The sequence below is a fragment of the Jaculus jaculus genome, chromosome 11 (genome assembly GCF_020740685.1).
Source record: "Jaculus jaculus isolate mJacJac1 chromosome 11, mJacJac1.mat.Y.cur, whole genome shotgun sequence".
NCBI lineage: Eukaryota > Metazoa > Chordata > Mammalia > Rodentia > Dipodidae > Jaculus > Jaculus jaculus.
This window is the reverse complement of record NC_059112.1, coordinates 110155333-110179176: the sequence shown is the minus strand read 5'-3', so window position 1 is coordinate 110179176 and position 23844 is coordinate 110155333. Positions and strand designations below refer to the sequence as shown.

Genomic DNA, 23844 nt, shown 5'->3' with positions numbered 1-23844 from the left:
CCTGAAATTTTTCCTGGAACAGCTCTGTGGGAAGACCAGGCACAGGGCTGGGGTGCAGCCCACCTCCATGCACCCTTCCTTTGCACCACGGGCAGACAGGGCCTCTGTGACTCAAGCTGGTTCTTATTGAGGCCTGAGATGCCAGCAGGATTCTCTCCACTTCTTAGGGCTAATTCTGCCAGCCCCGTGTCCTGAACAGACCTTCCAGCTGTCCATTTCTGAAAGTCTGATTCAAAATGATTTAAAACAGAATGCCAGGGGCCGGAGAGATGGCTCAGCGGTTAAGACACTTGCCTGCAAAGACAAAGGACCTCGGTTTGATTCCCCAGGACCCATGTAAGCCAGATGCACAAGGTGGAGCATGCATCTGGAGTTTGTTTGCAGTGGCTGGAAGCCCTAGCGCACACATTCTCTCTCTGCCTCTTTTCCTCTCTCAGATAAATAAAAAAAACAGAATGGCAGGGCATGGTGGCACGCGCCTTTAATCCCAGCACCTGGGAGGCCACCATGAGTTGAAGGGCACCTTGAGACTATACAGTGAATTCCAAGTTAGCCTGTGCTAGAGCAAGACCCTACCTCAAAAAAAAAAAAAAAAAAAAGCTGAGTGTGATGGTACATGCATTTTGTTTGTTTGTTTGTTTTTCGAGGTAGGATCTAACTGTAGCACAGGCTGACCTAGAATTCACTCTGTATTCTCAGAGTGGCCTCATGGCGATCCTCCTACCTCTGCCTACTGAGTGCTGGTATTAAAGGCGTGGGTCCCCACACTCAACTTTCTATCTGCTTCTTTCTTTCTCCATCTCTCTCTCAGTCTCTCTTTCCCTCTCTCAAATAAATAAGAAAATAAAATAAAATCCAAACAAAATATTTAGATTAATTTATTATTTATTTGCAAGCAGAGAGCGCAAGAGCAGGCAGACCAGGGCCTCTGCCACTGCAGACAAACCCGACACTTGGCGCCCTTTGTGCCTCTAGCTTTATGTGAGTACTGGGGAGTTGAACCCTGGTAGTCAGGCTTTGCAAACAAGTGCATTTAACCACTGAGTCATCTCTCCAGCCCAAAATCATTTTTTTCTTCACTTTTCAAAGGGGGGGTCTTGCTCTAGCCCAGGCTGACCTGGAATTCACTATGTATTCTCAGGCTGGCCTCAAACTCACAGCAATCGTCCTATCTCAGCTTCCTGTGTGCTGTGATTAAAGGTGTGTGCCACCACACCCAGCATAAAATAATTTTTTTAAATTCAGTTACATGCTTCAATAGACATTTCATTGTGTTGAGAACTGTAATATAAATGTAATAATAGCAAATTAGTACAGGTGGCAGGTAATTGTGCCAGCTGTGGTGTCAGGAAAACTAGGCCTTCAGTGTTGCCCCCCTCTGGTTTCCACATGTGTAAAATGAGATAATACTACTTACTTCCTTGGAAGGAACAAGCATTTAAGGAGAAAATGTATGTGTGGCACACGCCTTTAATCCCAGCATTTGGGAGGCAGAGGTAAAAGGATTACTGTGAGTTTGAGGCCAGCCTGGGACTTCAGAGTAAGTTCTAGAGTGAAATACTACCTCGAAAATTAAAAAAAGGGGGGGTATTGTTTGTTTGTTTGTTGTTTTGTAATGAGGACGGCACAAGGGAAGGTTGACTTAGCTCTTTTTTGTTTGTTTCTTTGTTTTTGTTTCATTGAGAAAGAGTTCTTGTAGGCTTACCACTTTTTATAGGTTCGCGGTGTTCCAGAGCCTCTAGTGGGAGAGTCATTTCCTCTTTTGATGTAAATTAGGTCCCATCTGCAAAACCCCTGAGCCAGGGCTGCTGGTGGAAGGCTGGAATCACAAACCTCCCCCACCTGATCCAGGGCCACCGAGGCTGAGGCACGCGCCCCAGGGTTTGGAGCCAGGACCCAGCCCAGGGGCGAATTCCTGAGGCCCTGCCCGCTAACCCTGGCGAGAGCCTCGCTCGCCCCCGTGTGTCCCTGCCCCGCAACAGCACCGAGGAGCCCCATTGCCTTCTCCCAGACTGGGGAGGATGCGCTCACAAGGAATAAAGTGACAAGAAAGGTGAGACCATGATTACCTCAGTGGAACGGTGGAGACGTGATGGGCAGTGGGCACTGGCCACTGTCTATCTTGGCTGCATATTTCCTTTGTATTGTTACATTGTACGTTTCTGCTTGCATACAATTCTCTCTGTAAATCGTATTTCACACATAAGATTCTGGTACCACAGAGTGGGGCTATTTCTCATAATAAATAGAAGCTTCAAGAAGTATTTCTGGTAGCGTAAATGGATGATATTCCTACTATATAGTTGGGTACAAATGTATCTTTTTTTGTTTGTTTTTCGAGGTAGGGTCTCACTCTGGCTTAAGCTGACATGGAATTAACTATGTAGTCTTAAGGTGGCCTTGAACTCACGGAGATCCTCCTACCTCTGCCTCCGGAGTGCTGAGATTAAAGGTGTCCGCCACCACGCCCAGTGAATGTATCTATTTTTATTTTCAATAAGAGTCTCCCTTTTCTCTTCCCCAGGTCCTGTCTTTCCTCAGATTCTTTCCATATTGTAAAATCAAACATTAAAATCACTAGAGTACACGTTTATGTATTCTAATGCATGTTAGAAAATTGAATATGTGAAACAAGGCTGCACGAAGAAAAGAAAAGATTCCTCAGGACCCACGTAAGCCGGATGGTAGATAGAGAGGTGAGTTTAACAGAGGTCAGCTTTACCCACTGTAAGTGCCTGGAGAATGCCTGGGAAGGGAGTTCTGAGATGGCCAAAGGGACAAATCTGTCCTAAAGAACTGCCTGGGGGGGGGGGGTAAAGCAGGTGGCTCCAAGGACCATCAACGCAGCTGAGGGTGCAGAAGGTGTCTGCCCACAGGCGCCTGACTGCCTCCCCAGTTGTCTTCCCAGACCCCCACCCCTGAAGTGCTTCGGGGCTCAAGCAGCTGCTGGGGTGTCCCTTGACACTGACTGTGCCATTTTAGGCAGCGTGCTTCCTGGGAGCCTCAGTCAGCTTCAAGCATCCCAGCTGTTGCTTTGCCCTTGGCCTCTGCCGTGACCCCTCTAAGCTGTTCACCTGTTCAAGACTGGGCCTCATCCTCTGCAGACGAGGGTTCTGGCAGAGGCTCTTCCAGCCCCCTCGTCTGTACTCCTAGACTGTCCCCGTCTGTGTGACGCTGAGGGCGAGCAGGGGCCATGCTGTGCTGGGGGCAGCAGAGTAGCCTTGCGGGTCCTGAGGGGCTGTCAAGCTGGCCCAAGAACCCAGGCTGGCTGGCATTTTCCACAGGCCCGTGCCAGCTCCCAGGCAGCTTAGCCTGGCTTTGGCCAAGCAGACGCTCAATCGGCACCTCATGTGTGGGACCCCTTGGGGATCTCCCTGCCTGCTTCCCTGGCATCCTGAATGCCTGCGTGTTTGAGCGTCTGGCGCTGTCTAGGGGGCCCTCAGCTATACCAGCTGAAGCAAACTGATGTAACTGGGCTTGCAGCCTGCCCAGAAGTATGGGGATGGCCAAGAGCTGGGGAGAGGACACAGGACCCCTTGGGTTCATATACCAGCCCCACCACTTACGAGTTGAACCATTTGGCATAGGTGCCATCCCCTCTTACCTCTGTTTCACAAGGATGAACCCAAGTAGACCTGGCCCAAGGGGCTCTCCCTGGTATCACTGGAGAAGAAGGCACATAGAATTAGAAAAGCCAAAGTCCACAGTTTCCTGCCAACCCAGCACCCAGTCTGCTCACCACCAGGCCATTCAGCCGGCCTCCATGGAGACCAGGGAACTAGTGGTGCCAGTGGCCATGGGGCAGAGCAGGTGGCCTGGCAGGAACACCCTCCTCGTCCCAGTTGTCCTGGGCTCTTATGGAGTGGTTTGGAGCCAGGGCCACCCCTGAATCCCTCCCAGTGGCGAGTGGAAGGTCCAACCTCCCAGACTCCTGGCAGGATAGGAGGTGGGCATGCCGGGTGCTGCTGGGTGGAGAATGTCCCGCCGTCAGCAGAGGGGCTGCATGCGAAGGTGCTCTTTGCAGGGGAGGCAGGAGAGGAAACGCTACAGGCATGGTTGTGTCAGCCCTGGGTGGGGGTAGGGGTTCATGTGTGGGGAGAGACAGCAGCATGGGGTAAGTTCAAGGTGCAGGGGAGCCTGGAGGGGCTGAGCTGCAGGGGAGCCTGGCACTAAACTGTAGTCGGCTGGCAGCTGAACTGGGCCTGGAGGCAGGGAGGCCTGGTGGGAGGGTGGGGTCTTACATCAGGAAGTCTCCTGCTGTCCCTTGCTGCAGCCACTCTCTGAATATATACCCTGCTTGCCCGCAGCTCAGCAGTATAACCTCAGCCAGTGGCGCCAGGAGGGGCTGGCTGGGCAGAGGAAGGGTTGGCAGACGGACAGGGTGTGGGGCTTTCTGATCCTGGGTCCAGGGCCTGGGGACTGAGTCAGTGCCGTCCCCAGCCAGCTTGGTGGGGTCTATATGCTCACTTTAGGAGGAAGGGTGGCTCCTGCTGGCCAGGCCTCTCCTTGGCTCTTTCCAGGTCTGTTTCTCCTACCTACCCCTGCTGGCCTTCCTGCCTGGCCCCCTGCACCCAACCCAGCTCCAGGGTCATCTGCCTAGCTCCCAGGAATGAGAGCTGCTCCCAGCCCCCAGGGACCCCTCGATAGCCTTCAGCCCCGTCCATCCTAAGTAGAAGACTCCGAGTTTGTTCCCAAAGTTAAAGTCAGTACAGATATAGAAAAGACACAAGGGGCTGGAGAGATGGCTTATGGATTAAGACGTCTGCCTGCAAAGCCAAAGGATCCCTGTTTGACTCTCTAGGACCCAGATGCACAAGGGGACGCATGCGTCTGGAGTTGGTTTGCAGTGGCTGGTGGCCCTGATGTGCCCATTCTCTCTCTCTCTCTCTCTCTCTAAATTAAATTAAATTAAATCATTTCTAAAATGAAAAGACGTGCTGGAGAGATGGCTTAGCGGTTAAACGCTTGCCTGTGAAGCCTAAGGACGCCTGTTCAAGGCTCGATTCCCCAGGACCCACGTGAGCCAGATGCACAAGGGGGCGCATACCTCTGGAGTTCATTTGCAGTGGCTGGAGGCCTTGGCGTGCCCATTCTTTCTTTCTCTCTGCCTTTCTCTCTCTCTCTCTCTCTCTCTCTCTCTTTCTCTCTCTCTCTCTCTCTGTGTCTCAAATAAATAAATAAAAATAAAAGAATTTTTAAAAGTAAAATAAAATGAAAAGACACAGGATTACAGAGACCGTAGAAGAGTGGGTCCCCCATGGGGAGGGGGTTGGTGGAAAGCTAAACTTCACAGAACAGCAGAACTCTTGGATGAACTAAGCAGAGGGTGGCCCATCACTGTGTGTCACTGTCCCTCGTGGAAGGAGGGACGTGGTTCTGAGGTTGGAGGCTGAGGTCCCCTCTGGCAGGTCAAGTCTCAGTTTGGGACAAAAGGCCTGTCTCAGACATGCTCCAAGAGGGGTGAGACAGGACAGCCGCCGGCTCGTGGGGTCTAGCCTGCCTGGCATGCAGCCTCTGACGCTGTTGGTGTGTCATGCTCTCAGCAGCTCCTTCTGGGGCTCCATGCCAGCCACACCCGTGTTTCTGGCCCTCACTGCCATCTTCTCCCCAGCTGTGTTTGGGCTGGACCTACAGTGCCAGCCTTCTCCTTGCCAGCTGCTAGAGGGATATCTGAACCCTCCTGGTCTGGTGCCAGGGCCTGAGTCACTGACATGGATGGGGGGCACAGGGGGGGGGGAGACCTACCTAGATGTCAGCACCTATGATGGATGAGGGGTAGGGCTGGAGGAAGGCCAGGGGACCAAGACGCTGCCCTGCTGCAGGGGACGTGAGGGACTGGCCTCCCGGGGTCTGTAGGCAGAGCTCCCGTCCCTCTCAGGCGGGGGGGGGGGGGTCCGTCCAGTGGTGAGCCCCCTCCTAGCAAGAGTGTTTAAAGGCCCAAAGAGTGCCTAGCCCACCCATTCCCCTGGCACTATGGGCACCTCGACCTTCCCCGCAGCCCTCTTCCTGCTCTGCCTGATTCCTGGGAGCCTGCAAGGCGGTGAGGGGGCAGCTGGGGAGGGTCGGGGCCACGGACTAGAGCAAGGGGCAGATGCCTGCTTTCAGAGAGACGGGTGGTGGAGGTGTAGGGAGCCTGGGCTGACAGAGAATTCAGATTTAGAGTAGATGCTTGGGTCTTGCCCTGTCTCAGCTTTTGGGGTCTCTGCCCTGAGTAGCAGTTTTGGGTCCTCTAAGACTGTCCCAACCCCCTTCTAGCCTGGGGAAAGGTAAGTAAACCCTCTGGACATGGGCATTAGGGGAGGTGGTCCATCTCTCCCACTCTGGGGGCTCTCTGGAAACTGACCTAGGTGTTCTCCTGCTCTGAGACCCCATCTGTAAAGTCCAGAAGACCCTGGGGGTCCCTCCCTAACTTCCTGGTGGGCAGTATTGTCAGTCTCCTTTCAAGGGTAGGGAGCTCTTGGAAGAGTTGGGAATTTTTGTCCCTGAGAACACGGGTCTTCGGGTGGAGGAATCGATCTGGAAGGGGAGAGCAGGCTGTGAAAGGAGAGGGAGGGAACAGAGGAAGGACATCCTGGCAGCAAGAAGAGGCAGAGCCTCAAGGTGGGGCAGGAGCAGGGGACAAAGCAAACTTAGTGTCACCAAGGGTTTTCACCCAGGTGCGGTGCCTGTGCTGGGGTGGGAGGAGAATGGTCGCCCCCTGAGCCCTGACGGTCTGCTCGGCAGGGGAAAGGCGTGCGAGTGAGGAGAGGAAGGAAGACGCCCAAAGACCTTAGAGCTGAGGCTAGGGGGGAGGTCCACACAGGTGGTGGGGGTATAGTGAGCTCCGCTCCCAGGGGCCCCAGCTTCTCTGTCTGGCTGCCAGACTGCCCACCTGCTTCTGTCCTCGCCCCTCTGTGACCCCAGGAGACAGGGAGGCGGAGAAGTGCCATCCGCACGGGCTCTCCTGGCCTTCCTCCTGAGTGCATCCCATTCTCCCCGCCCCACAGGCTTCAGGAGCCCACATGGCTACAGACCAGGTAAAGCTGAGGGGTTGGCAGCGGGACATGGCCGCCGCTGCCCCTCTGCGCCCCCTCCCCAGGCTCAACTTCTCATTCCTCCCCCAGGCTACAGCCCCCCCAGTGGGCTGGGAACAGGTGAGCGACAGGTGAAACCAGAAAGGGTGAGGGGAATGGGCACTTTTGTTCTCTCTCCCCAACTAAGAGCAAGATGGCCCCTGTAATCCCTGCGCTTGGAGCCTGAGGCAGGAGGGTTGTAGAATTCAAGATGGATCTGGGATACATTTGAGTTCCAGAACAGCTTAGGCTACTGGACTAAGACCCTATCTCAAAAATAAATAAATAGCCGGGCGTGGTGGCGCACGTCTTTAATCCCAGCACTCGGGAGGCAGAGGCAGAGGATCACCGTGAGTTCGAGGCCACCCTGAGACTCCATAGTGAATTCCAGGTCAGCCTGAGCTAGAGTGAGACCCTACCTCGAAAAACCAAATTAAAAAAAAAAAAAAAAAGAAATTATCATAAAATAAATTAAATAGCACTGGGGATATAATTCAGTTGGTTAGCATGTACGAAACCCTGCTTTTGGTTCCCAGCACCACATAAACCAGGCATGGTAGTTTAAGACTGTAATCCCAGAACTCCAGAGGTAGAAGCAAGAGGACCAGAAATTCAAACCAGGCATGATGGCACATGCCTTTAATCCCAGCACTTGGGAGACAAAAGTATGAGGTTCTTTGTGAGTTGAGACTACATAGTGAATTCCAAGTCAATCTGGGCTAGAGTGAGACCCTACCTTGAAAAAAAAAAAAGATAAAAGGAATTCAAGGTTATCCTTAGCTACATAGGAAGAATGAAGCCAACCAGAGGTACATAAACCTATCTTAAAAAAATAATAAACTGGGCGTGGGGACACACACCTTTAATCCCTGCACTTGGGAAGCAGAGGTAAGAGGATCACTGTGAGTTCAAGGCCTGAGACTACATAGTGAGTTCCAGGTCAGCCTGAGCTAGTGAAACCCTACCTCGAAAAACAAAAAATAAAACAAAACAAAAAGTTTTAAAAATTGGTCGGGCGTGATGGTGCACACTTTTAATCCCAGCACTCAGGAGGCAGAGGTAGGAGGATTGCCATGAGTTCAAGGCTACCCTGAGACTATGTAGTGAATTCCAGGTCAGCCTGAGCTAGAGTGAGACCCTACCTCAAAAAAAAAGAAAAGAAAAGAAAAAAGGGCTGGAGAGATGGCTTAGTAGTTAAGGCACCTGCCTGGAAAGCCAAAGGACTCAGGTTCAATTCTTCAGGACCCAGGTAAGCCAGATGCACATGGTGGTGCATGCATCTGGAGTTCCTCTTTCTTTCTAAATAAAACCAAAATAATAATAATAGTCAGAAAAAAAAAATTAGTGTAATTAGTATAGCCAGAGCTGACCCCATATGTCCCTTGGGCCTGGGGGGGGGGGGCAGGGAAGGAAGGAGTTTCATGCTGCGCCCACTCCTCTCACCCTCTGATCTGAGTCCCAGAAGATGGGAAGGCCCAGTGCTCTGAATGACAGTGGGCTCAGTGTGTGGTTCTGTGGAGACCCTCAAGCCAAGGACCCCTGAATCGCTCACCTGCTTCCTGTCTCTCCCCAGGTTTTGGAGGGGGTGCTAAACCTCAGAAGCCAGGTGAGCCCTACCCCAGCCTAGTTCTGTCTGTCTCCCTGTTGTTCTTTCATATGTCTCGTCTCCATCTGTCCCTTCAGGATTCAAGAATGGGCTGGGAGCCAAGCCAGGCAAAAGTTGGGGGGCCAGCATCTGGGGTATCCTTTCCTGCCTCCCTCCCAGGACTCAGAGGGGAGGGCCAGGACTGGTGGATGATGGAGGGTGAGGGAGACTTTTAGTTTTGCTGGTTTCTGGCTTGGTCCAAAGAAGGGGGCTAAGGCTCTGGCATTCCCACTTCAGCTGGGTCCCCACAACTCCCCAGCTCATCGCTTCCTCTCCTCACAGGCCCCGTAGCTCAGAACGGCTATGGAGCAGGTAGCGGTCATGCTGTCATCTGGGCATCAGGGTCCTAGGGTTGTCCTTGGGATGGGGGTCTTCTGTGACCCTCAGCTGATCTTGGTCTCTTTCTCAGGAGTTGGAGGTGTGAAATCTCAGATGCCGGGTGAGCCATCCTCCGATGCTGCCTGTCCCGCCCCCCCACCACTGTGTCCCCCTGACTCCTCCCTGACCCCTGTTCATCTCCCCAGGGTTTGGGAATGGCAATGGGCTAGGAGCAGCAGCTTCCCCGGGGATTGCAGCCCAACCAGGTGAGCTGTGGGAATATGTGGGAGGACTCCTGAGTCAGCCTGATGGGAGGCATGTGGCTTCAGCTGCAGAAATGGTGGCACAGAGGCCCAACATGGTGGTGCACACTTTTAGTCCCAGCAGAGGTAAAAGGATTGCCATGAGTTCAAGGCCACTCGGAGACTACACACTGAATTCCAGTTTAGCCTGGGCTAAAGTGAGACCTAACCTCAAAAAACAAACAAACAAAAAAAATGGCTGGAGGACTTATGTAAACCAGATGCACAAGGTGGCACACACATCTGGAGTTTGTTTACAGTGGCTGGAGGCCCTGGCGCACCCATTCTCTCTCTCTCTTCATCTTTCTCTCTTAACTAAACAAGTAAAAATAAAATTCAAGGCTGGAGAGATGGCTTAGTGGTTAAGGTGTTTGCCTGTAAAGCCAAAGGACCCCGGTTCAACTCCCCGGGATCCACGTAAGCCAGCTGCACAAGGTGGCACATGCATCTGGAGTTTGTTTGCAGTGGCTGGAGGCCCTGGAATGCCCTTTCTCTCTCTACCTGCCTATTTCTGTATATATCTTTCTCTCAAATAAGTAAATAAAAATAAAATATTTAAAAATAAATAAATAAAATCCAGCCTAAGGAAACGGTGGTGTAGGAGAGATGGGCAGGATGGAGCTCATGGTAGTTTCTGGTGTCAGGTTCAGGGAGGAGAGAACAGGAGACACTGCCTCACTCCACGTCAGCACATTAGCTGGGCCCCAGACAACCCCTGCTTCATATCTTAGGCCTCTCGGCTCAATGGATATGGGGTCTAGGAAGAAGGCCTGGTTCCCAGATCACCTCATCTGCCCTGTCTCTCTCCTCAGGTTTTGGAGGGGGCATGAAGCCCAAGAAGCCAGGTGAGCGGCTGCTCCACTTCATGCCTGTTTCCCTCTGTCCGGCTCCCTTCAGCTCTCATCCATCTCTCCATCTGGAGTGCCTGGCCCCTCTTTAGTCTTCTCTCTGGTTCTGTCTCCCCAGGATTTGGAACCGGCCTGGGAGCTGGAGCCTTCCCAGCAGTGGGAACCCAGCCAGGTGAGGACTGCCAGGGCCCTGAAGAAAGACAGAAAAGAAAGGCAGGGTCTGGGGCAAAAGCAGAGAATGAGCCGGGAGTGGTGGTGCACGCCTTTAATCCCAGCACTCAGGAGGCAGAGGTAGGAGGATCACCTTGAGTTCGAGGCCACCCTGAGACTACATAGTGAATTCCAGGTCAGCCTGAGCTAGAGTGAGACCCCACCTACCTCAAAAAAAAAAAAAAAAAAAAAAAAAAAAAAAAAAAAAAAAAAAAAGCAGGGAATAGGTTTTCCAACTTTCTGAGGCCCTGGAGTGAGGAACCTCTAAGCCAGCGCACCCAGCCAGCCAGTCCTGTCCATGTCTTGGCTCCATTCCTGTCTCTTTTCCCTCTGCCCCTTGCATGCCTTCAGGTGTTGGGACGTTTCCTGGGGCAGGAAGCTTGCCAGGTAAGAGCAGCTGGGACTGCAGCGGGTGGTGCATTCAGAAGGCTCAGGGCCACCTGCAGTCTTAGGGGAAAGGCTGATGTCCAACTCTTTATGTCTCTCTCAGGCCTGGAAGGTGGCATGAAACCTCAGAAGCCAGGTGAGAGGATGCCCCTCACCCCTCACCTAGCTCCTGCTCAGTTGTCTTTTTTTTTTTTTTTTGGCTTTTCCAGGTAGGGTCTAGCTCTAGCCCAGACTGACCTAGAATTCACTATGTAATCTAATCTCAGTGTGGCCTTGAACTCACAGCAATGCTCCTACTTCTGCCTCCTGAGTGCTGGGATTAAAGGCATGCACAACCATGCCTGGCTCTCTGTTCACATTCAAAGAAAAATTACTTTTATTTTTTAAAACATTATATATATATATATATATATAGAGAGAGAGAGAGAGAGAGAGAGGGAGGGAGAGGGAGAGGGAGAGGGAGAGGGAGAGGGAGAGGGAGAGGGAGAGGGAGAGGGAGAGGGAGAGGGAGAGGGAGAGGGAGAGGGAGAGGGAGAGGGAGAGGGAGAGGGAGAGGGAGAGGGAGAGGGAGAGGGAGAGGGAGGAGAAAGAAGCAGATAGAGAGAGAATGGGCACACCAAGGCCTCTAGCCCTGCAAATGAATTCCAGATCATGTGCCACCTTGTGCTTCTGACTTATGTGGGTCCTGGGAAATAGAACCTTGGTTCTTTGGCTTTGCAGGCAAGTGCTTTAACCGCTAAATCATCTCTCCAGCCCTATTTGTGTTTATTTGAGAGACAGAAAAAGAGAGAGGCAGAGAGAATGGGCACGCCAGGGAATCTAGCCACTGCAAACAAACTCCAGACGCATGTGCCACCTTGTGCATCTGACTTATGTGGGTCCTAAGGAATTGAACCTGGGTCCTTTGGCTTTGCAGGCAAGCATCTTAACTGCTAAGCCATCTCTCCAGCCCATCACATTTTTTTAAATTGAGTTATATTTCCAGCCTGGGCTCCATCATCTCTAGGTCCCACCTTTCCCTCTTTCTATCTCTGCCACTGTGTGTGTTACCTGGGGACCCGTCCCTTCATGGAACCTGCCAGGCCTATGGCTTGAGATGTGGTCTCCAGCCTAGAGAGGGTCTTCCAGGCTGCTCTCTGGGCATGGTCTCTTGAGAAGAACTGTTGGGAGGTCTAGGACACAAAGCCCTGGTGGGGATACATGGGAGCCGTCCAGACCACACCAGCTTCTGCCTCTGTCTTTTCCCATAGCCCCTGCACCTCAAAATGGCCATGGACCAGGTAGGAGAAGGGAGGGTGGAGACTGGGGGCTTTGCTAGGGTAGGAGATCTAGGGAGCTTAAAGCTCCTCATGTGATCCCTGTTTCTTTCTCGGGCATTGAAGGGAGTGTGAAGCCTCCAAAGCCAGGTGAGGCTGGCCTTGTCCTGATGTCCCTGTCCCACCCACCCCCACGTCCACCCAGCATGTTCTCCCCTAACCCTTCCTGTTCTGTCTCCCAGGGTTTGGCAATGGGAATGGAATAAGAGCTGGGGCCATCCCCCCAGGACTTGGAGCTCAGCCAGGTGAGAGCATTTGGACCAAGCTACAGCTCTGGAAATAAGGGTGGGGGACTATCTAGGGAAGGTCACGGACTGGGAGGACAAAGAGTTGAGGGCACACCAATAAATAAATAAAAAGAAAAAAAGAAAGAAATAGTCAGGCGTGGTGGTGCACATCTTTAATCCCAGTACTCTGGGAGGTAGTGGTAGGAGGATTACCATGAGTTCGAGGCCACCTTGAGACTACATAGGGAATTCCAGGTCAGCCTGGGCTACAGTGAGACCCTACCTCAAAAAACTAAAAACAACAACAAAATAAGTTGAGGCCTGTCATGTCAGCTACTTGTGAGGCTAAGGCAGGAAGATGAAATGCTCAAGGCCCATCCGAGCTACAGAATGAAGGCTGACCCGGGTAACTTAGTAAGACTTTCTCTCAGAATAAAGTTTTTAAAAGGTTGAAGGAGAGTCTGGAGAGATGGTTTAGCGGTTAGGCACTTGCCTGTGAAGTATAAGGACCCCAGTTTGAGGCTCGATTCTCCAGGACCCACGTAGCCAGATGCACATGGTGGCGCACACATCTGGAGTTTGTTTGCAGTGGCTGGAGTCCCTGGTGTGCCCATTCTCTACCTATCTGCCTCTTTCTCTCTCTGTCACTCTCAAATGAGTAAATAAAATAAAAATAATTTTAAAAAACGGGTGTGGTGGCACATGCCTTTAATCCCCAGCACTCAGGAGGCAGAGGCAGAGGGCAGAAGCAGAGGTAGGAGGATTGCCATGAGTTCAAGGCCACCCTGAGAATACAGAGTTAATTCCAGGTCAGCCAACACTAGAGTGAGATCATACCTTGAAAAACCTAAATAAATAAATTAATTACTAAAATAAAATAATACTAATATAATAATAAAAAGGTAGAAGGGAATGGGGATGCAGATGAGTGGTCAAGTGCTTCCCTAAAATGCAAACAGTCCTAAATTTAATCTCTAGAACTGAAAACAGAAAGTGGATTTCTGCAAGGACTAGGGGTTGGGTGGGGTCAACACTTACCTCCTTGCTCCTCCTCCTCCCTCAGGACTGGGAGCTAGCAAGATGCCTCCAAAGCCAGGTGAGCAGAAACTTGCTGTTTCTTGGCTGTTTTCCCTCCCACCTGTACCCTGCCCAAACCCACTGCTCATACCCATCTTTCCCTTTAGGAGCTGGCAATGGAGGTGGTCCAGGCACCCAACTAGGTAAGTGTACTGAGGGACAGTCAGGTCCTGTCCCTCACTCAGAGGCCCATTCATTCAGCCAACCTCCTGAGAATCCCAGTGTGACCCTGGGCCAGGGGACAACAAGCAGATCAAACTCAAGTACTCCAAGTCTCATGAGCTCAGTCCACAGGCCAAGAACCAAAACTCCACCCAGATAAATTGCCTCACGCTTGAAAGCCTAGAACCAAAGAGGCTGAGGCAGGAGGATCAAGAGTTCACAGCCATCTGGGCTGGGAACGCAGCTCAGTTGATACAGTGCTTGCCCAGCATGCATGAAGGCCTGGGTTCTACTCACAACGTGACATAAGCAGGGCATGGTGGCTCAGGGCCATGATCCTAGCACTCAGGAGGTGCACACAGGAGAATCAGAAGTTCAGGGACATCCTTGGCTACATATGGAGCTCAAGGCCAGCCTGGGCTATAGGAGACCTCTTCTCAATAAACAAAATCAAACAAACAAACAAACAAACAAATCCCAACAAGAAAACCAAACAGGGCTGGAGAGATGACTCGGCAGTTAGGGGCGACTTCTTGCAAAGCCTGACGGCCAGGGTTCAATTCCCCAGTACCCACATAATGCACAAAGTAGCACATGCATCTGGAGTTCGCAGAGACAGGAGGCCTTAATGTACCCATTTTCTCTCTCTCTCTCCTTGGAAATAAGTAGATGAAAAATATTTTTTAAAAAGGAAAGAAAACCAAACAAGAAAGAGAACTTAAAGGTCCAGTGGGGGTGGGGACAGGATTCAAAGCATGAGTTGAGTCTATGAGGCAGGGCAGAGAGAGCCAGGGACTGGCCAGCCCTGGCCTCATTCCTAGCTCAGTGCATCCAGATTCCCGTGTGTGTGTCTTCTCTTCCTCCCCTCAGGTCCTACCAGTCAGAATGGCTTTAGAGCAGGCAAAAGAAGTGTTGGGGATGGAAGTGGGGGAGCCCAGGGAGGAGGGTCCCTCACTTGTTCATTTCTTCCTCACATTTTGTAGGAGTCGGAAAACCACAGAAGCCAGGTGAGGCCCTTGCCTTGCCCACCCCAGTCTTCCTCTGTGGTCTGCGTTCCTTCCAGGCCACTGCTCTCTGCTTATTTCCTCTTGCTGTCTCTTTCAGGATTTAGGAATGGAAACGGGCTGGGAATCGGGGTCTTCCCAGGAGCTATAGTCCAGCCAGGTAAGACCCTGTAGTTCTGGTAGCACCTGTGGGTAAGAATGAAAATATGGGAGCCTAGCAGTCTTGTCTTGTTCCCTAGACCTCAGGGTGGAGGGGTGGGGGATAGGACCAAGACCCCAGAAGCCGTCTTAGATCTAGCTGCTTTGACCTTGAACAGTAGTCTCTCATTTGACAAATTAGTTCATGAACCACACCTGTGCTGGTCCAGCCAGGTGCTAAAGCCAGGCCCTTCCGGGGCCCAGGGCATGCTGGGGAAGTAAGCAAGACAACAGCATGGCACAGGACCAAAGCTGCCCAAGAAAGCCACGCTTGGCATTCTGGGGCAGAGAAAATGAAGGCCAGAGAGTTGTCTGCGCTCCAGTGAAAAGCTGAAGGCTCGCCCTGGGGCGCTGCAGGGAGGCCCACAGAAAGAGGGCACGGGCTGTAGAAACAGCCCTGGGGCTAAACCTAGATCAGATGAGAGCGGAAGCCACCTTTCCATACCCAAGGATCCGAGCAGCTGGATAAGGCATCTGGGGCTCCAGAGAGGTGGACCCAATAAAGGGGTCAAGGGTTCATCACAGAAAGCAGGGACCATCACCTTCTGGGGCAGGAGTAGAAGGAAGGAACCCCAGAAGAAGTAGAGCAGAGAATCCAGACTGAATGTGAGGAAGAGCCCGGGCCAGGACCATGGCACTCAGAGGTACCAATTGAGGGCTCAGGAGTTTGTGCTTAGGTTTGGACACTCAGCGGCCACTGGGATGTGGTGAGAGGCTGGGACAGGTGTCCCCAGGATCATAACAGAAAAGCAAGAAGCCTGTGCCACAGTCATGAGATTCTGCCATAGCTATTGGGTGGATAGCTGGAGGTAGAATGGAAGGGCCTTGGGTGGAGCTTCAGAAACAGGCCTGGGTCTTCAGAGTTTCTTTCCTTCCACCAGGCCCTGCACCTCAAAATGGCTATGGAGCAGGTAGGAGCAGGGCTGGGCTACCAGAAACGCCAGAGGTGGGGAACCCTGGGTCCCTCACCTGTTCTGTCTCTTCTCCAGGCTATGGAGGAGGCATGAAACCCCAGAAGCCAGGTGAGTCCTGTGTGGCCTGTTTGTCTCCATTCCCTAACCCTGACCACCTTTCTTCTCATTCATACTTCCTCCCTCTGTGCCCCCAGGATTCAGGCACGGCAATGGACTTGGAGGCCAGCCAGGTAATTGTAGTGAGGTGGAAATGAAGTCTCCATGTTCCTATACCCCTCCTCCCCATCTCGGCTTTGAAGGACAGAGCTGGTGGATGGGGGGGGCACCGGGAGAGACCTTGGGGCCCGTGGTTTCTAGCACATCCCTGGAAGCAGAGAGCAACTGTGAGCCTTTTGCCTCTTGCTTGTACCTCTGTCCCTCACAGGTTCCCCAGCCCAGAATGGCTGTGGAGCAGGTATCCACGTGTGTCGGGGAGGTGTTAGGAGGGGGCTGAGAGAGGCTGGCTAAGGATTCTGAGGTTCTGAGAGAGGCATTTCTGGGTCCTCACTTGTTCTCCATTTCCCCAGGCTTTGAAGGGGGAGTAACTCCCCAGAAGGCGGGTGTGCCTCACTCTTGTGATTCTGTCACCCCCAAAGTTCCGAGGTCTCTCCCATCTCTCATACTCGCTTCCACATGTCTCCCCAGGGTTCCGGAATGGGAACGGACTGGGAGCCCAGCCAGGTGAGAGGAAGATTTAGGAGGCCTGTGGGGGTGTCCTTCTCTGCTCCCCTCCTGGGCCTCAGGAGCAGAATCTGTACAAAATAGAGGGATTGCTGGGAGGAGGCCCCCAGGACTCTAGATTTCCAATTCTTTCTAAGACAGGAGACCTGCACCTTCTCTTAGAGTGATCCCCATATCTCCTCTTCCTCTCCGCACAGGTCTGGCAGCCCAGAATGGATTCAGAGCAGGTAGGGGCAGGAGCAGGGGGGGCTGAAGGGCCTTGAGATGGTGTGTGTGTGTGTGTGTGTGTGTGTGTGTGTGTGTGTGTGTGTGTTGAACCTCACCTGCTGCATACGGGCCCCTGCAGGCTTTGGAGCCAGTGGGAAGCCTCAGAAGCCAGGTGAGTCTTACCTGGTGCTGTCCCTCTGACCACGCACCCATAAAGCTATAAGCATCCCCACCATACTTCCTTCCCTCTCCGTCCAGCATTTGAGAACTGGGGCCTTGCGTGGGACGGGAGCCCAGCCAGGTGCAGGACCTCAGGACAGAGCCAGGCCTCTGAGAAGGGCCAGTGCAGGGGCCACAGGGCAGAGCCTGGGTGGCAAGCGGCTGGGTGGTTTAGCCTGGGGCCCAGCTTCTGGGTTTCCACAGGCCTCGGTGGGGCATGGTGCCTCCAAGCCAAGGAGCTGAGGTGGGGAGAGCCCCCTCACCTGTCTCCCCGAGCCCCTTCCCGCCTCATGGTACCCTTTCTCCTCCTCCCCCAGGATATGGTAATGGAAATGGACTGAGGACCTGGCCAGGTGCGGGCTTCTGGGTTCTGGGGTGCGTTTAGAGGTGGAGGGAAGGGCTGGGAGTGGGAACCAGGGGGACAGTGTGCTGGGAGGTCCTTCAGGGCTGGCTGGACTCTCTCTTTGCAGCCCTAGCAGCGGGAGGAAGGCCTCAGAAAGCAGGTGAGGACAGCCCGGGTCCTTCCCGCCTCGGTCTCCACTGCCCTTGTCAGAGCACTGAACCCACGGTTCCCGAAAAACAGCTTATAGGGGACTCCAGGGATCATGGGGAGGGGGGGACACCAAGGGACCCCGTTATCCTGGCTTCTTACTGCATAGCCCACTTGTAGCATCTGCCCACAGGCCCTGCTGCTCAACATGGCCATGGCCCAGGTAAGTGCAGAACTGAGTGCCAGGAGAGGCCCAGAGGAGGGAGCCTCAAAGCCAGCTGGGCCCTGCTGTCGCCTCGCTGCGTCTGACTCCAGCTCTGGGCTTCCCTCCCCTCACTAATATCCCCCGTGCACTGTACCCCTAGGATCTGGGGATGGGAACAGGCGGGAGCGCAGCCAGGTGAGGAAGTTAGTGTCCAGCGGCCTGTCACTGTGCCCTGCCAGGCCTCGGGGCAGGTCCAGGGGAGTCCCTGTGATCCCCGGTTTCTGGCATGACCAAAGACCCTTCTTCCTACATCTAGCTAGGGTCCCAATCCCCCACACATCCTTTCTCCTCCCTCAGCTCTCAACGGCAATAAGTAGGTGCTGGGGACTTGCGGGGAGGGTGAAGAGGAGAGGAGGTGGGACCCGGCAGCAAGTCCTGTCTGAGGGTTCTTTTTTTTTCTGGCTACTGTCAGGCCTGGAGAGAGCCCTTTTGCCCCTCAGCTCTCTCTTGTCCCCCACTTTGTCTCCATACAGGGTATAGAAATGGGCTGGCAGCTGGAGCCTTCCTGGGCCAAGGGCCTCAGCCAGGTGAGATGCGAGGAAAGAAAGGAGGAAAGGACAGGACGGGGTGGAAGGGGTCAAGCTGATGGGGAGGGGCAGGGCAGTGAGGTCTCCTGTCCATCACCCTCCGTCCATCTTTCCCTAGGCCTAGGAGGGGCTGGGAAACCTCCAAAACCTAGTGAGGGTCTCTGTGTCCCTTTTCCTGCCTTCCTTTTTTTTTTAAAAAAAAAAATTATTTTATTTGAGAGAGAAGAAGAAAGCAAGAGGGAAAGAGAGAATGAATGGGCATACCAGGGCCTTCAGCCACTGTGAATGACCTCCAGATGCTTGTACGACCTTATGCATCTGGCTTACGTGGGTCCTGGTGAATCAAACATGGGTCCTTTGGCTCTGCAGGCAAACGCCTTAACCACTAAGCCATCCCTCCAACACCCCTGCCTTCCCTGGTGTTCCCCTCGGTGTCCTCTGCCTCATGGCCTGCTTTGCTCTGCTCCCAGGGTACCTGCCAGGAAACAGGCTGGGACTCCCATCAGGTGAGTGTAGGAGGCAGAGAAAGAGAGAAACCCTTTCACTTCCTATAAGGTGTGGGTGTGCACGCGCGCCTGGGAAGGGTTGTGAAACCTCCAAAAACAGGCTAGTGAGTGAAAGACCACCCCCCACTCTAAGTCTCCCCTGCCTCTCCTGTAGACCCCACACAATCCTGCCCCTCACTTCCTGTTTTTCTTTCCCAGGATACAATGGAAATGGGTTAGCAGTCCAGCCAGGTGAGCCCCTCTCCCGACCAGGGAGAGAGGTGGCAGGGGGAGGCCCCTCACCCCCCTAAGCAGTGTGGCTCCCAGACGCTGGGAGAGCTCCTGCCTGGCAAAGGCAACCCTTACTTGTGCTGTGTTGTGCTGTACATGCCCTGGAAACCACTGTGGCTGCGCAGTGGCGTGGCCCAGGCCTTGTGGATAACTTTGGGTGGGCAGCTTCCAGGAGCGTACTTCCCCCTCCTTTGACGTCTTTCCCCATCCAGGTCCCTGCAATGGGAGGGTTGGTCCAACGCTTCTCCCCAGGTCTCCCACTCCAGGGACCCCTTCAGATAAAGGGGTTGGCTGGGGCCCGAAATCCCAACCCCCGCCCCCAGTGCAGAACGGCAAGTCCCCAGGTGGGTCTTGGTTGGAGGCTGGGCGGCATCTGGAGATGGTGCTGGGAGGGGCTGGACCTGGCTCCGCTTCCAGCTGTCATGTTGTCTGATACTTTGAAGCTCAGAGGGTCCCTGTGCTGGGCTCACTCATGTCCCTAACTCTTCTAGCCCCGACCCCTGCCATCCAGTGGGGACTGAAGTCTCAGAAAGCAGGTGAGAGCCCGTCTGCCAACCTGAAGCCCTGCGTGTCAGAGGGACAAACCCTCGGCTGGTCCATCCCTGTCCTGGAGGGTCAGCTCCTCCATCGCCCTGGTTTCCTGGCTACCTCAGCTGTCCGGGCATCCTAAAGCAGGAAGAACCTTCCAGAGTCTACCCTCAGTGTCCCTTGCTGCTTCCTAAGTTCTCCCTCTGGGTTGTTCCCTGTAAAGAGGAACAGTTGCTGCTTTCTCCCCCATAGTCCACTGGGTCCATTGTGGCCCTCAAGAGTTCAGGAAAGAGCTGGTGTGGTGGCACAGGCCTTTAATCCCAGCACTTGGGAGGTTGAGATAGGAGGATCACTGTGAGTTCAAAGCTACCCTGAGACTACACAGTGAATTCCAGGTCAGCCTGAGCTAGTGACACCTACCTCAGAAAACAAAAACAAGAAAAAAAAACAAAAGGTAGGGTATGGGGTTGGAGAGATGGCTTAGTGGTTAAGGCATTTGCCTGCAAAGCCAAAGGACCCAGGTTTGATTCTCCAGGACCTATATAAGCCAGATGCACAGGGGTACATGCATCTGGAGTTTGCAGTGGCTGGAGGCCCTGGTGAGCCCATTCTCCCCTCCAGCCCTGTGTGTGTCTGCCTTTTTCCCTCTCTCAATGTCCCAAATAAATAAATAAATGAAATTAAAAAAAACAAAGGATTGAGAGATGGTCTGGTTGTTAAGATGCTTGTCTATGATGCCAAAGGACCAAGGTTCAATTCTCCAGGACCCATGTAAGCCAGATGCTCATGGTGGTGCTTGCATCTGGAGTTCATTTACAGTGACTAGAGGCCCTGGTGCTCCCATTCTCTGCCCCCCCCCCAATCTATCTCAAATAAATAAAATTTAAAGCCGGGTATAGTGGCACACGCCTCTAATCCGAGCACATGGGAAGGAGGCAGAGGTAGGAGGATCGCCATGAGTTTGAGGCCACCCTGAGACTACATAGTGAATTCCAGGTCAGTCTGGGCTAGAGTGAGAAGCTACTTTGAAAAACTGAAAATAAATAAATTAATGAAATAAATAAAAAGAGTTCTGGAAATAAGAAAAGTCCCTACCTTCCATCTCTAACCACCACCCTCTTGACAGGTTCCCAGCCCTCCAATGGCCATGGACCTGGACCAGAACTGGGTGAGGAGGCTGTGCCCCTCCCTCTCCCCCCCCATTCCCCAACCTCCATCCCTTTGCCCCCCATCCCCAGGAACTGGAGAAGAAAAGGCCAGGGCCTTCTCTGACCTACGGTCTTCTCTACCCCAGGCTTTGCTGGTGGCCTTGAGCTGCAAAAAGTTGGTGAGCCATCTTATGTGCCCATCCTGGGCTCATACTGACTTCTCTCTATCCCTGCCTCTTATTTCTCAGCTTCCTTTCCTTATCCACACCACATAGATTTGCCATGCACTTGGCAACAATGGTGGGCCAAGTGCAGTCCTATGTTGGGTTAGGGTAGAATGACAGTTAGAAGGCAGGTGGAAGAAAGAGCAGGTTTGGAAGTTGCCCAAAGGGGCAGTAACGGAAGGCTTCCTGGAGGCAATGGCAGGGAAATGCGGCACTGCTGTAAGCTGGACGAGGTGTGTGCAAGAGTGGCTCAGGAGGGTGAAGCACAACTCAAGAAAGGCTCTTGAGCCGGGCGTGGCCCACGCCTTTCATCCCAGCACTCAGGAGGCAGAGGTAGGAGGATCGCCATGAGTTCAAGGCCACCCTGAGACTACATAGTGAAATCTAGACCAGCCTGAGTTAGAGTGAGAGCTTACCTTGAAAGAAAGAAAGGGAAAGGGAAGAAAAAAGTTCTTGAGTCATGAATGGTGGTGCACACCTTGAATCCTATAACTCATGATACCAAGGTAGGAAATGAGATCTCCGTGAGTTCAAGGCCAGTTTAAGACTACATAGTGAATTCCAGGTCAGCCTAGGCTAGAGTGAAACCCTACCTCATTTGGGGGGGAGGTGTGGGGGAGACTCTTGAAGCCACCTCTGAGTACTGGAGTTTGAAAGACCCAGTCTTCGTTTTACTGTCTACCTTGAGACAGGCTCTTATTGTGTCACTCAGTCAGGCCCTGAACTTTCAATCCTCCTGCCTCAGTCTCCCAAGTAGCCTGGATTACAGGTTGACACCACCAGGCCCAGCTCTGCATCTGGGTTCCGGGTCAGTTTTTTTTTTTTTAATATTTTTTTGTTCATATTTTATTTATTTACTTGAGAGTGACAGACACAGAGAGAAAGACAGATAGAGGGAGAGAGAGAGAATGGGCGCGCCGGGGCTTCCAGCCTCTGCAAACGAACTCCAGACGCATGCGCCCCCTTGTGCATCTGGCTAACGTGGGACCTGGGGAACCGAGCCTCGAACTGGGGTCCTTAGGCTTCACAGGCAAGCACTTAACCGCTAAGCCATCTCTCCAGCCCCCGGGTCAGTCTTTATCTCCTCCTCTCTGAGAGGAGGTCACCTGGCCCTGTCCTCTTCCATCTGCCCTTTTCCAATCTCTCCTGCAGGTTTCGGTTTTGGGAATGGAGTTCTGGGAGCTGGGATCTTCCCGGACGAGGCCCACCTGCAGCCAGGTGTCTGGAGGGCAGGGGTGGCTGGGTCAGGGACCTGGAAGTCAGACTTCACCCCCTCTGAACTTCTCTTTCATCCCTCGGGGTTCCCAGGGTTCCCGGTGGTCAGTGGCTTCAGGAACAGTGAGTTGGAGCCAGGCCACTAGATTCAGGGAAGGAGGGAAAGAGGACAGAATGTGGCCATGGGCCAGGCAGAGATAACTAGCATCTCTCGCAGGGCATGGGCAGGAGGCAACAACGGGGGAGGCTTGGCATGGTGGCACACGCCTTTAATCCCAGCACTCGGCGGTGGGGGGGAGGGCAGAGGGAGGAGGATCGCCATGAGTTCGAGGCTACCCCGAGACTACATAGTGAATTCTAGGTCAGCCTGGGCCAGAGCAAGATCGTACCTCAAAAAGACAAACAAAAGAAAGAAAGAAATGACCCAGGGAGGGCCAAGGGGCTTCTACTGGGTCAGGTTCTAAGAGAAGGATGCCCATGACAGATGACAGCTCTCCTCCCTCAGGTCTGACAGGAACCCTGCAGGGCTCCCCATGGCTGGACTTCCAGCCCCAGGGAACTGGCATGAAGCCAGGCTACAGATACGCGGGTCTTAGAAGCCAGCCAGGTAACGGGGGTATGTGGAGGTAAGTTGGGAGGGTGGTGGGTAGCACCAGGGCCCTGAGGCCAGGTTCACCCAAAGCTGCATGGGGAGGGAGTGGGCAGCATGAGAGGGCAAAAGGTGCTAAACACTAAAGGGCAGAGCTAAGGGGAGGCTCTGCGCTCCTAAGGCCAGCCTGGATGCTAAGTTGAGATACAGGACAAAAAGGACCAGTTCTCTCTCCCCCTCCCTCCTGGGGCCCCATGGGCAGCTGAGGTCAGAGCTGAGCCTAGAGAGCTCTGGTGAGTGAGGTAACGAGGCTGGGTGGGCAGAAGTCTCCTGGTGTATGCTGAGTCATTGTCTGCCTCTTAGGGGGCCCTGGGCTGAAGACAGACCCCAGGGGCCAGCTGGGAAATGGTTATGAAGGTGAGAAGAGCCATGGTGGCCCACACTGCCCCAGGGGCCTCAACTGCCACCCCTCCAGCTGAGGAATCAGGCACTTGGACTGCTGAGGGATGACCAGAGACCTTGCCAGTACCCAACCCTTCCAAGTCCCCATTCTGCCTCTTCCTAGACCACTGCCTTCCAGGGAAGTGCTGAGCACCAGAGCCTGTGTCCTGGCCATCCTCAGTGCGTCTGCACCACAGCCTGGCCCGAAGGATGTGGAAGACGAGACCTTGAGTTTTGCCTGTGGTGCCGCTTGGCCTGGGATCTCCAACCAGCTGAATTATGAATAAATGCCACATGCTCCCCAGTTCGCCTCTGTGTGCCATGAGGAGTGGGATGAAGGCGGCAGGGGTTGGCAGCCACAGCCCAGCTCCTCAGTTGTTCCTTCACTTACTTGTCCAATGCTTATGAGGTTCCATGCCAGGGTCTGTGCTCCAGGCAGGAGACACCGTGACAATAAACCAGAGTCGACACTTGCCCTGGGGAGGGGAGTCACTTGGGCCCAGTCTAGGGGGCTTGTGGCTGGGCTACTTAGCTCAATAGTAGAGCACATACTTGCAAAGCTCAATGTGGTAGGTCACACCTATAACCCAGCACTTGGGAGGCTAACGTGGTATAGGATCCCGTGAGTTCAAGGCCAGCCTGGACTACATAGTTCCAGGTCACCCTGACCAAAAAAAATAAATAAATAAAAAAGATACAAATAAGGTCACATTCTGAGGGCCTGGTTGTACATGGAAAAGAACATTTTGTAACTTGCATTTCAATTTATAATCTGTTCATTTGAGTTATTAAAGAAGCCAGACATGGTGGCTCCTACCTGTAATCCCAGCATTCA

General features: G+C 53.2%; 1 protein-coding gene and 1 long non-coding RNA gene across 2 annotated transcripts; both read left to right on the top strand.

The window, feature by feature from the left end:
• Window positions 1-16574: 16574 nt before the first annotated feature.
• On the top strand, window positions 16575-17149 carry LOC123464433. Its single transcript, XR_006639576.1, has 3 exons — window positions 16575-16607; window positions 16727-16759; window positions 17124-17149. It is a non-coding gene; the product is annotated as an uncharacterized LOC123464433 (long non-coding RNA).
• A 355-nt stretch (window positions 17150-17504) lies between these two features.
• Window positions 17505-23606, top strand: LOC123464428 (decreased expression in renal and prostate cancer protein-like). Its single transcript, XM_045161298.1, has 12 exons — window positions 17505-17519; window positions 17612-17696; window positions 18035-18088; window positions 18559-18594; window positions 18793-18825; window positions 19077-19208; window positions 19356-19400; window positions 20519-20560; window positions 20687-20719; window positions 21917-21982; window positions 22485-22586; window positions 22932-23606. Exons 1-12 carry the CDS (start codon window positions 17505-17507, stop codon window positions 23045-23047), a joined length of 759 nt encoding a protein of 252 aa, XP_045017233.1. The 3' UTR covers window positions 23048-23606.
• Window positions 23607-23844: the final 238 nt, after the last annotated feature.

What these genes read in the sequence shown, in the direction of transcription:
- LOC123464428 (XM_045161298.1), top strand. An exon ending in GGGCCAAGGGCCTCAGCCAG is followed by an intron (nt 18,089 to 18,558) that starts GTGAGATGCGAG and finishes CTCTGCTCCCAG; the next exon opens with GGTACCTGCCAGGAAACAGG. An exon ending in GGGTCTTAGAAGCCAGCCAG is followed by an intron (nt 22,587 to 22,931) that starts GTAACGGGGGTA and finishes TCTGCCTCTTAG; the next exon opens with GGGGCCCTGGGCTGAAGACA.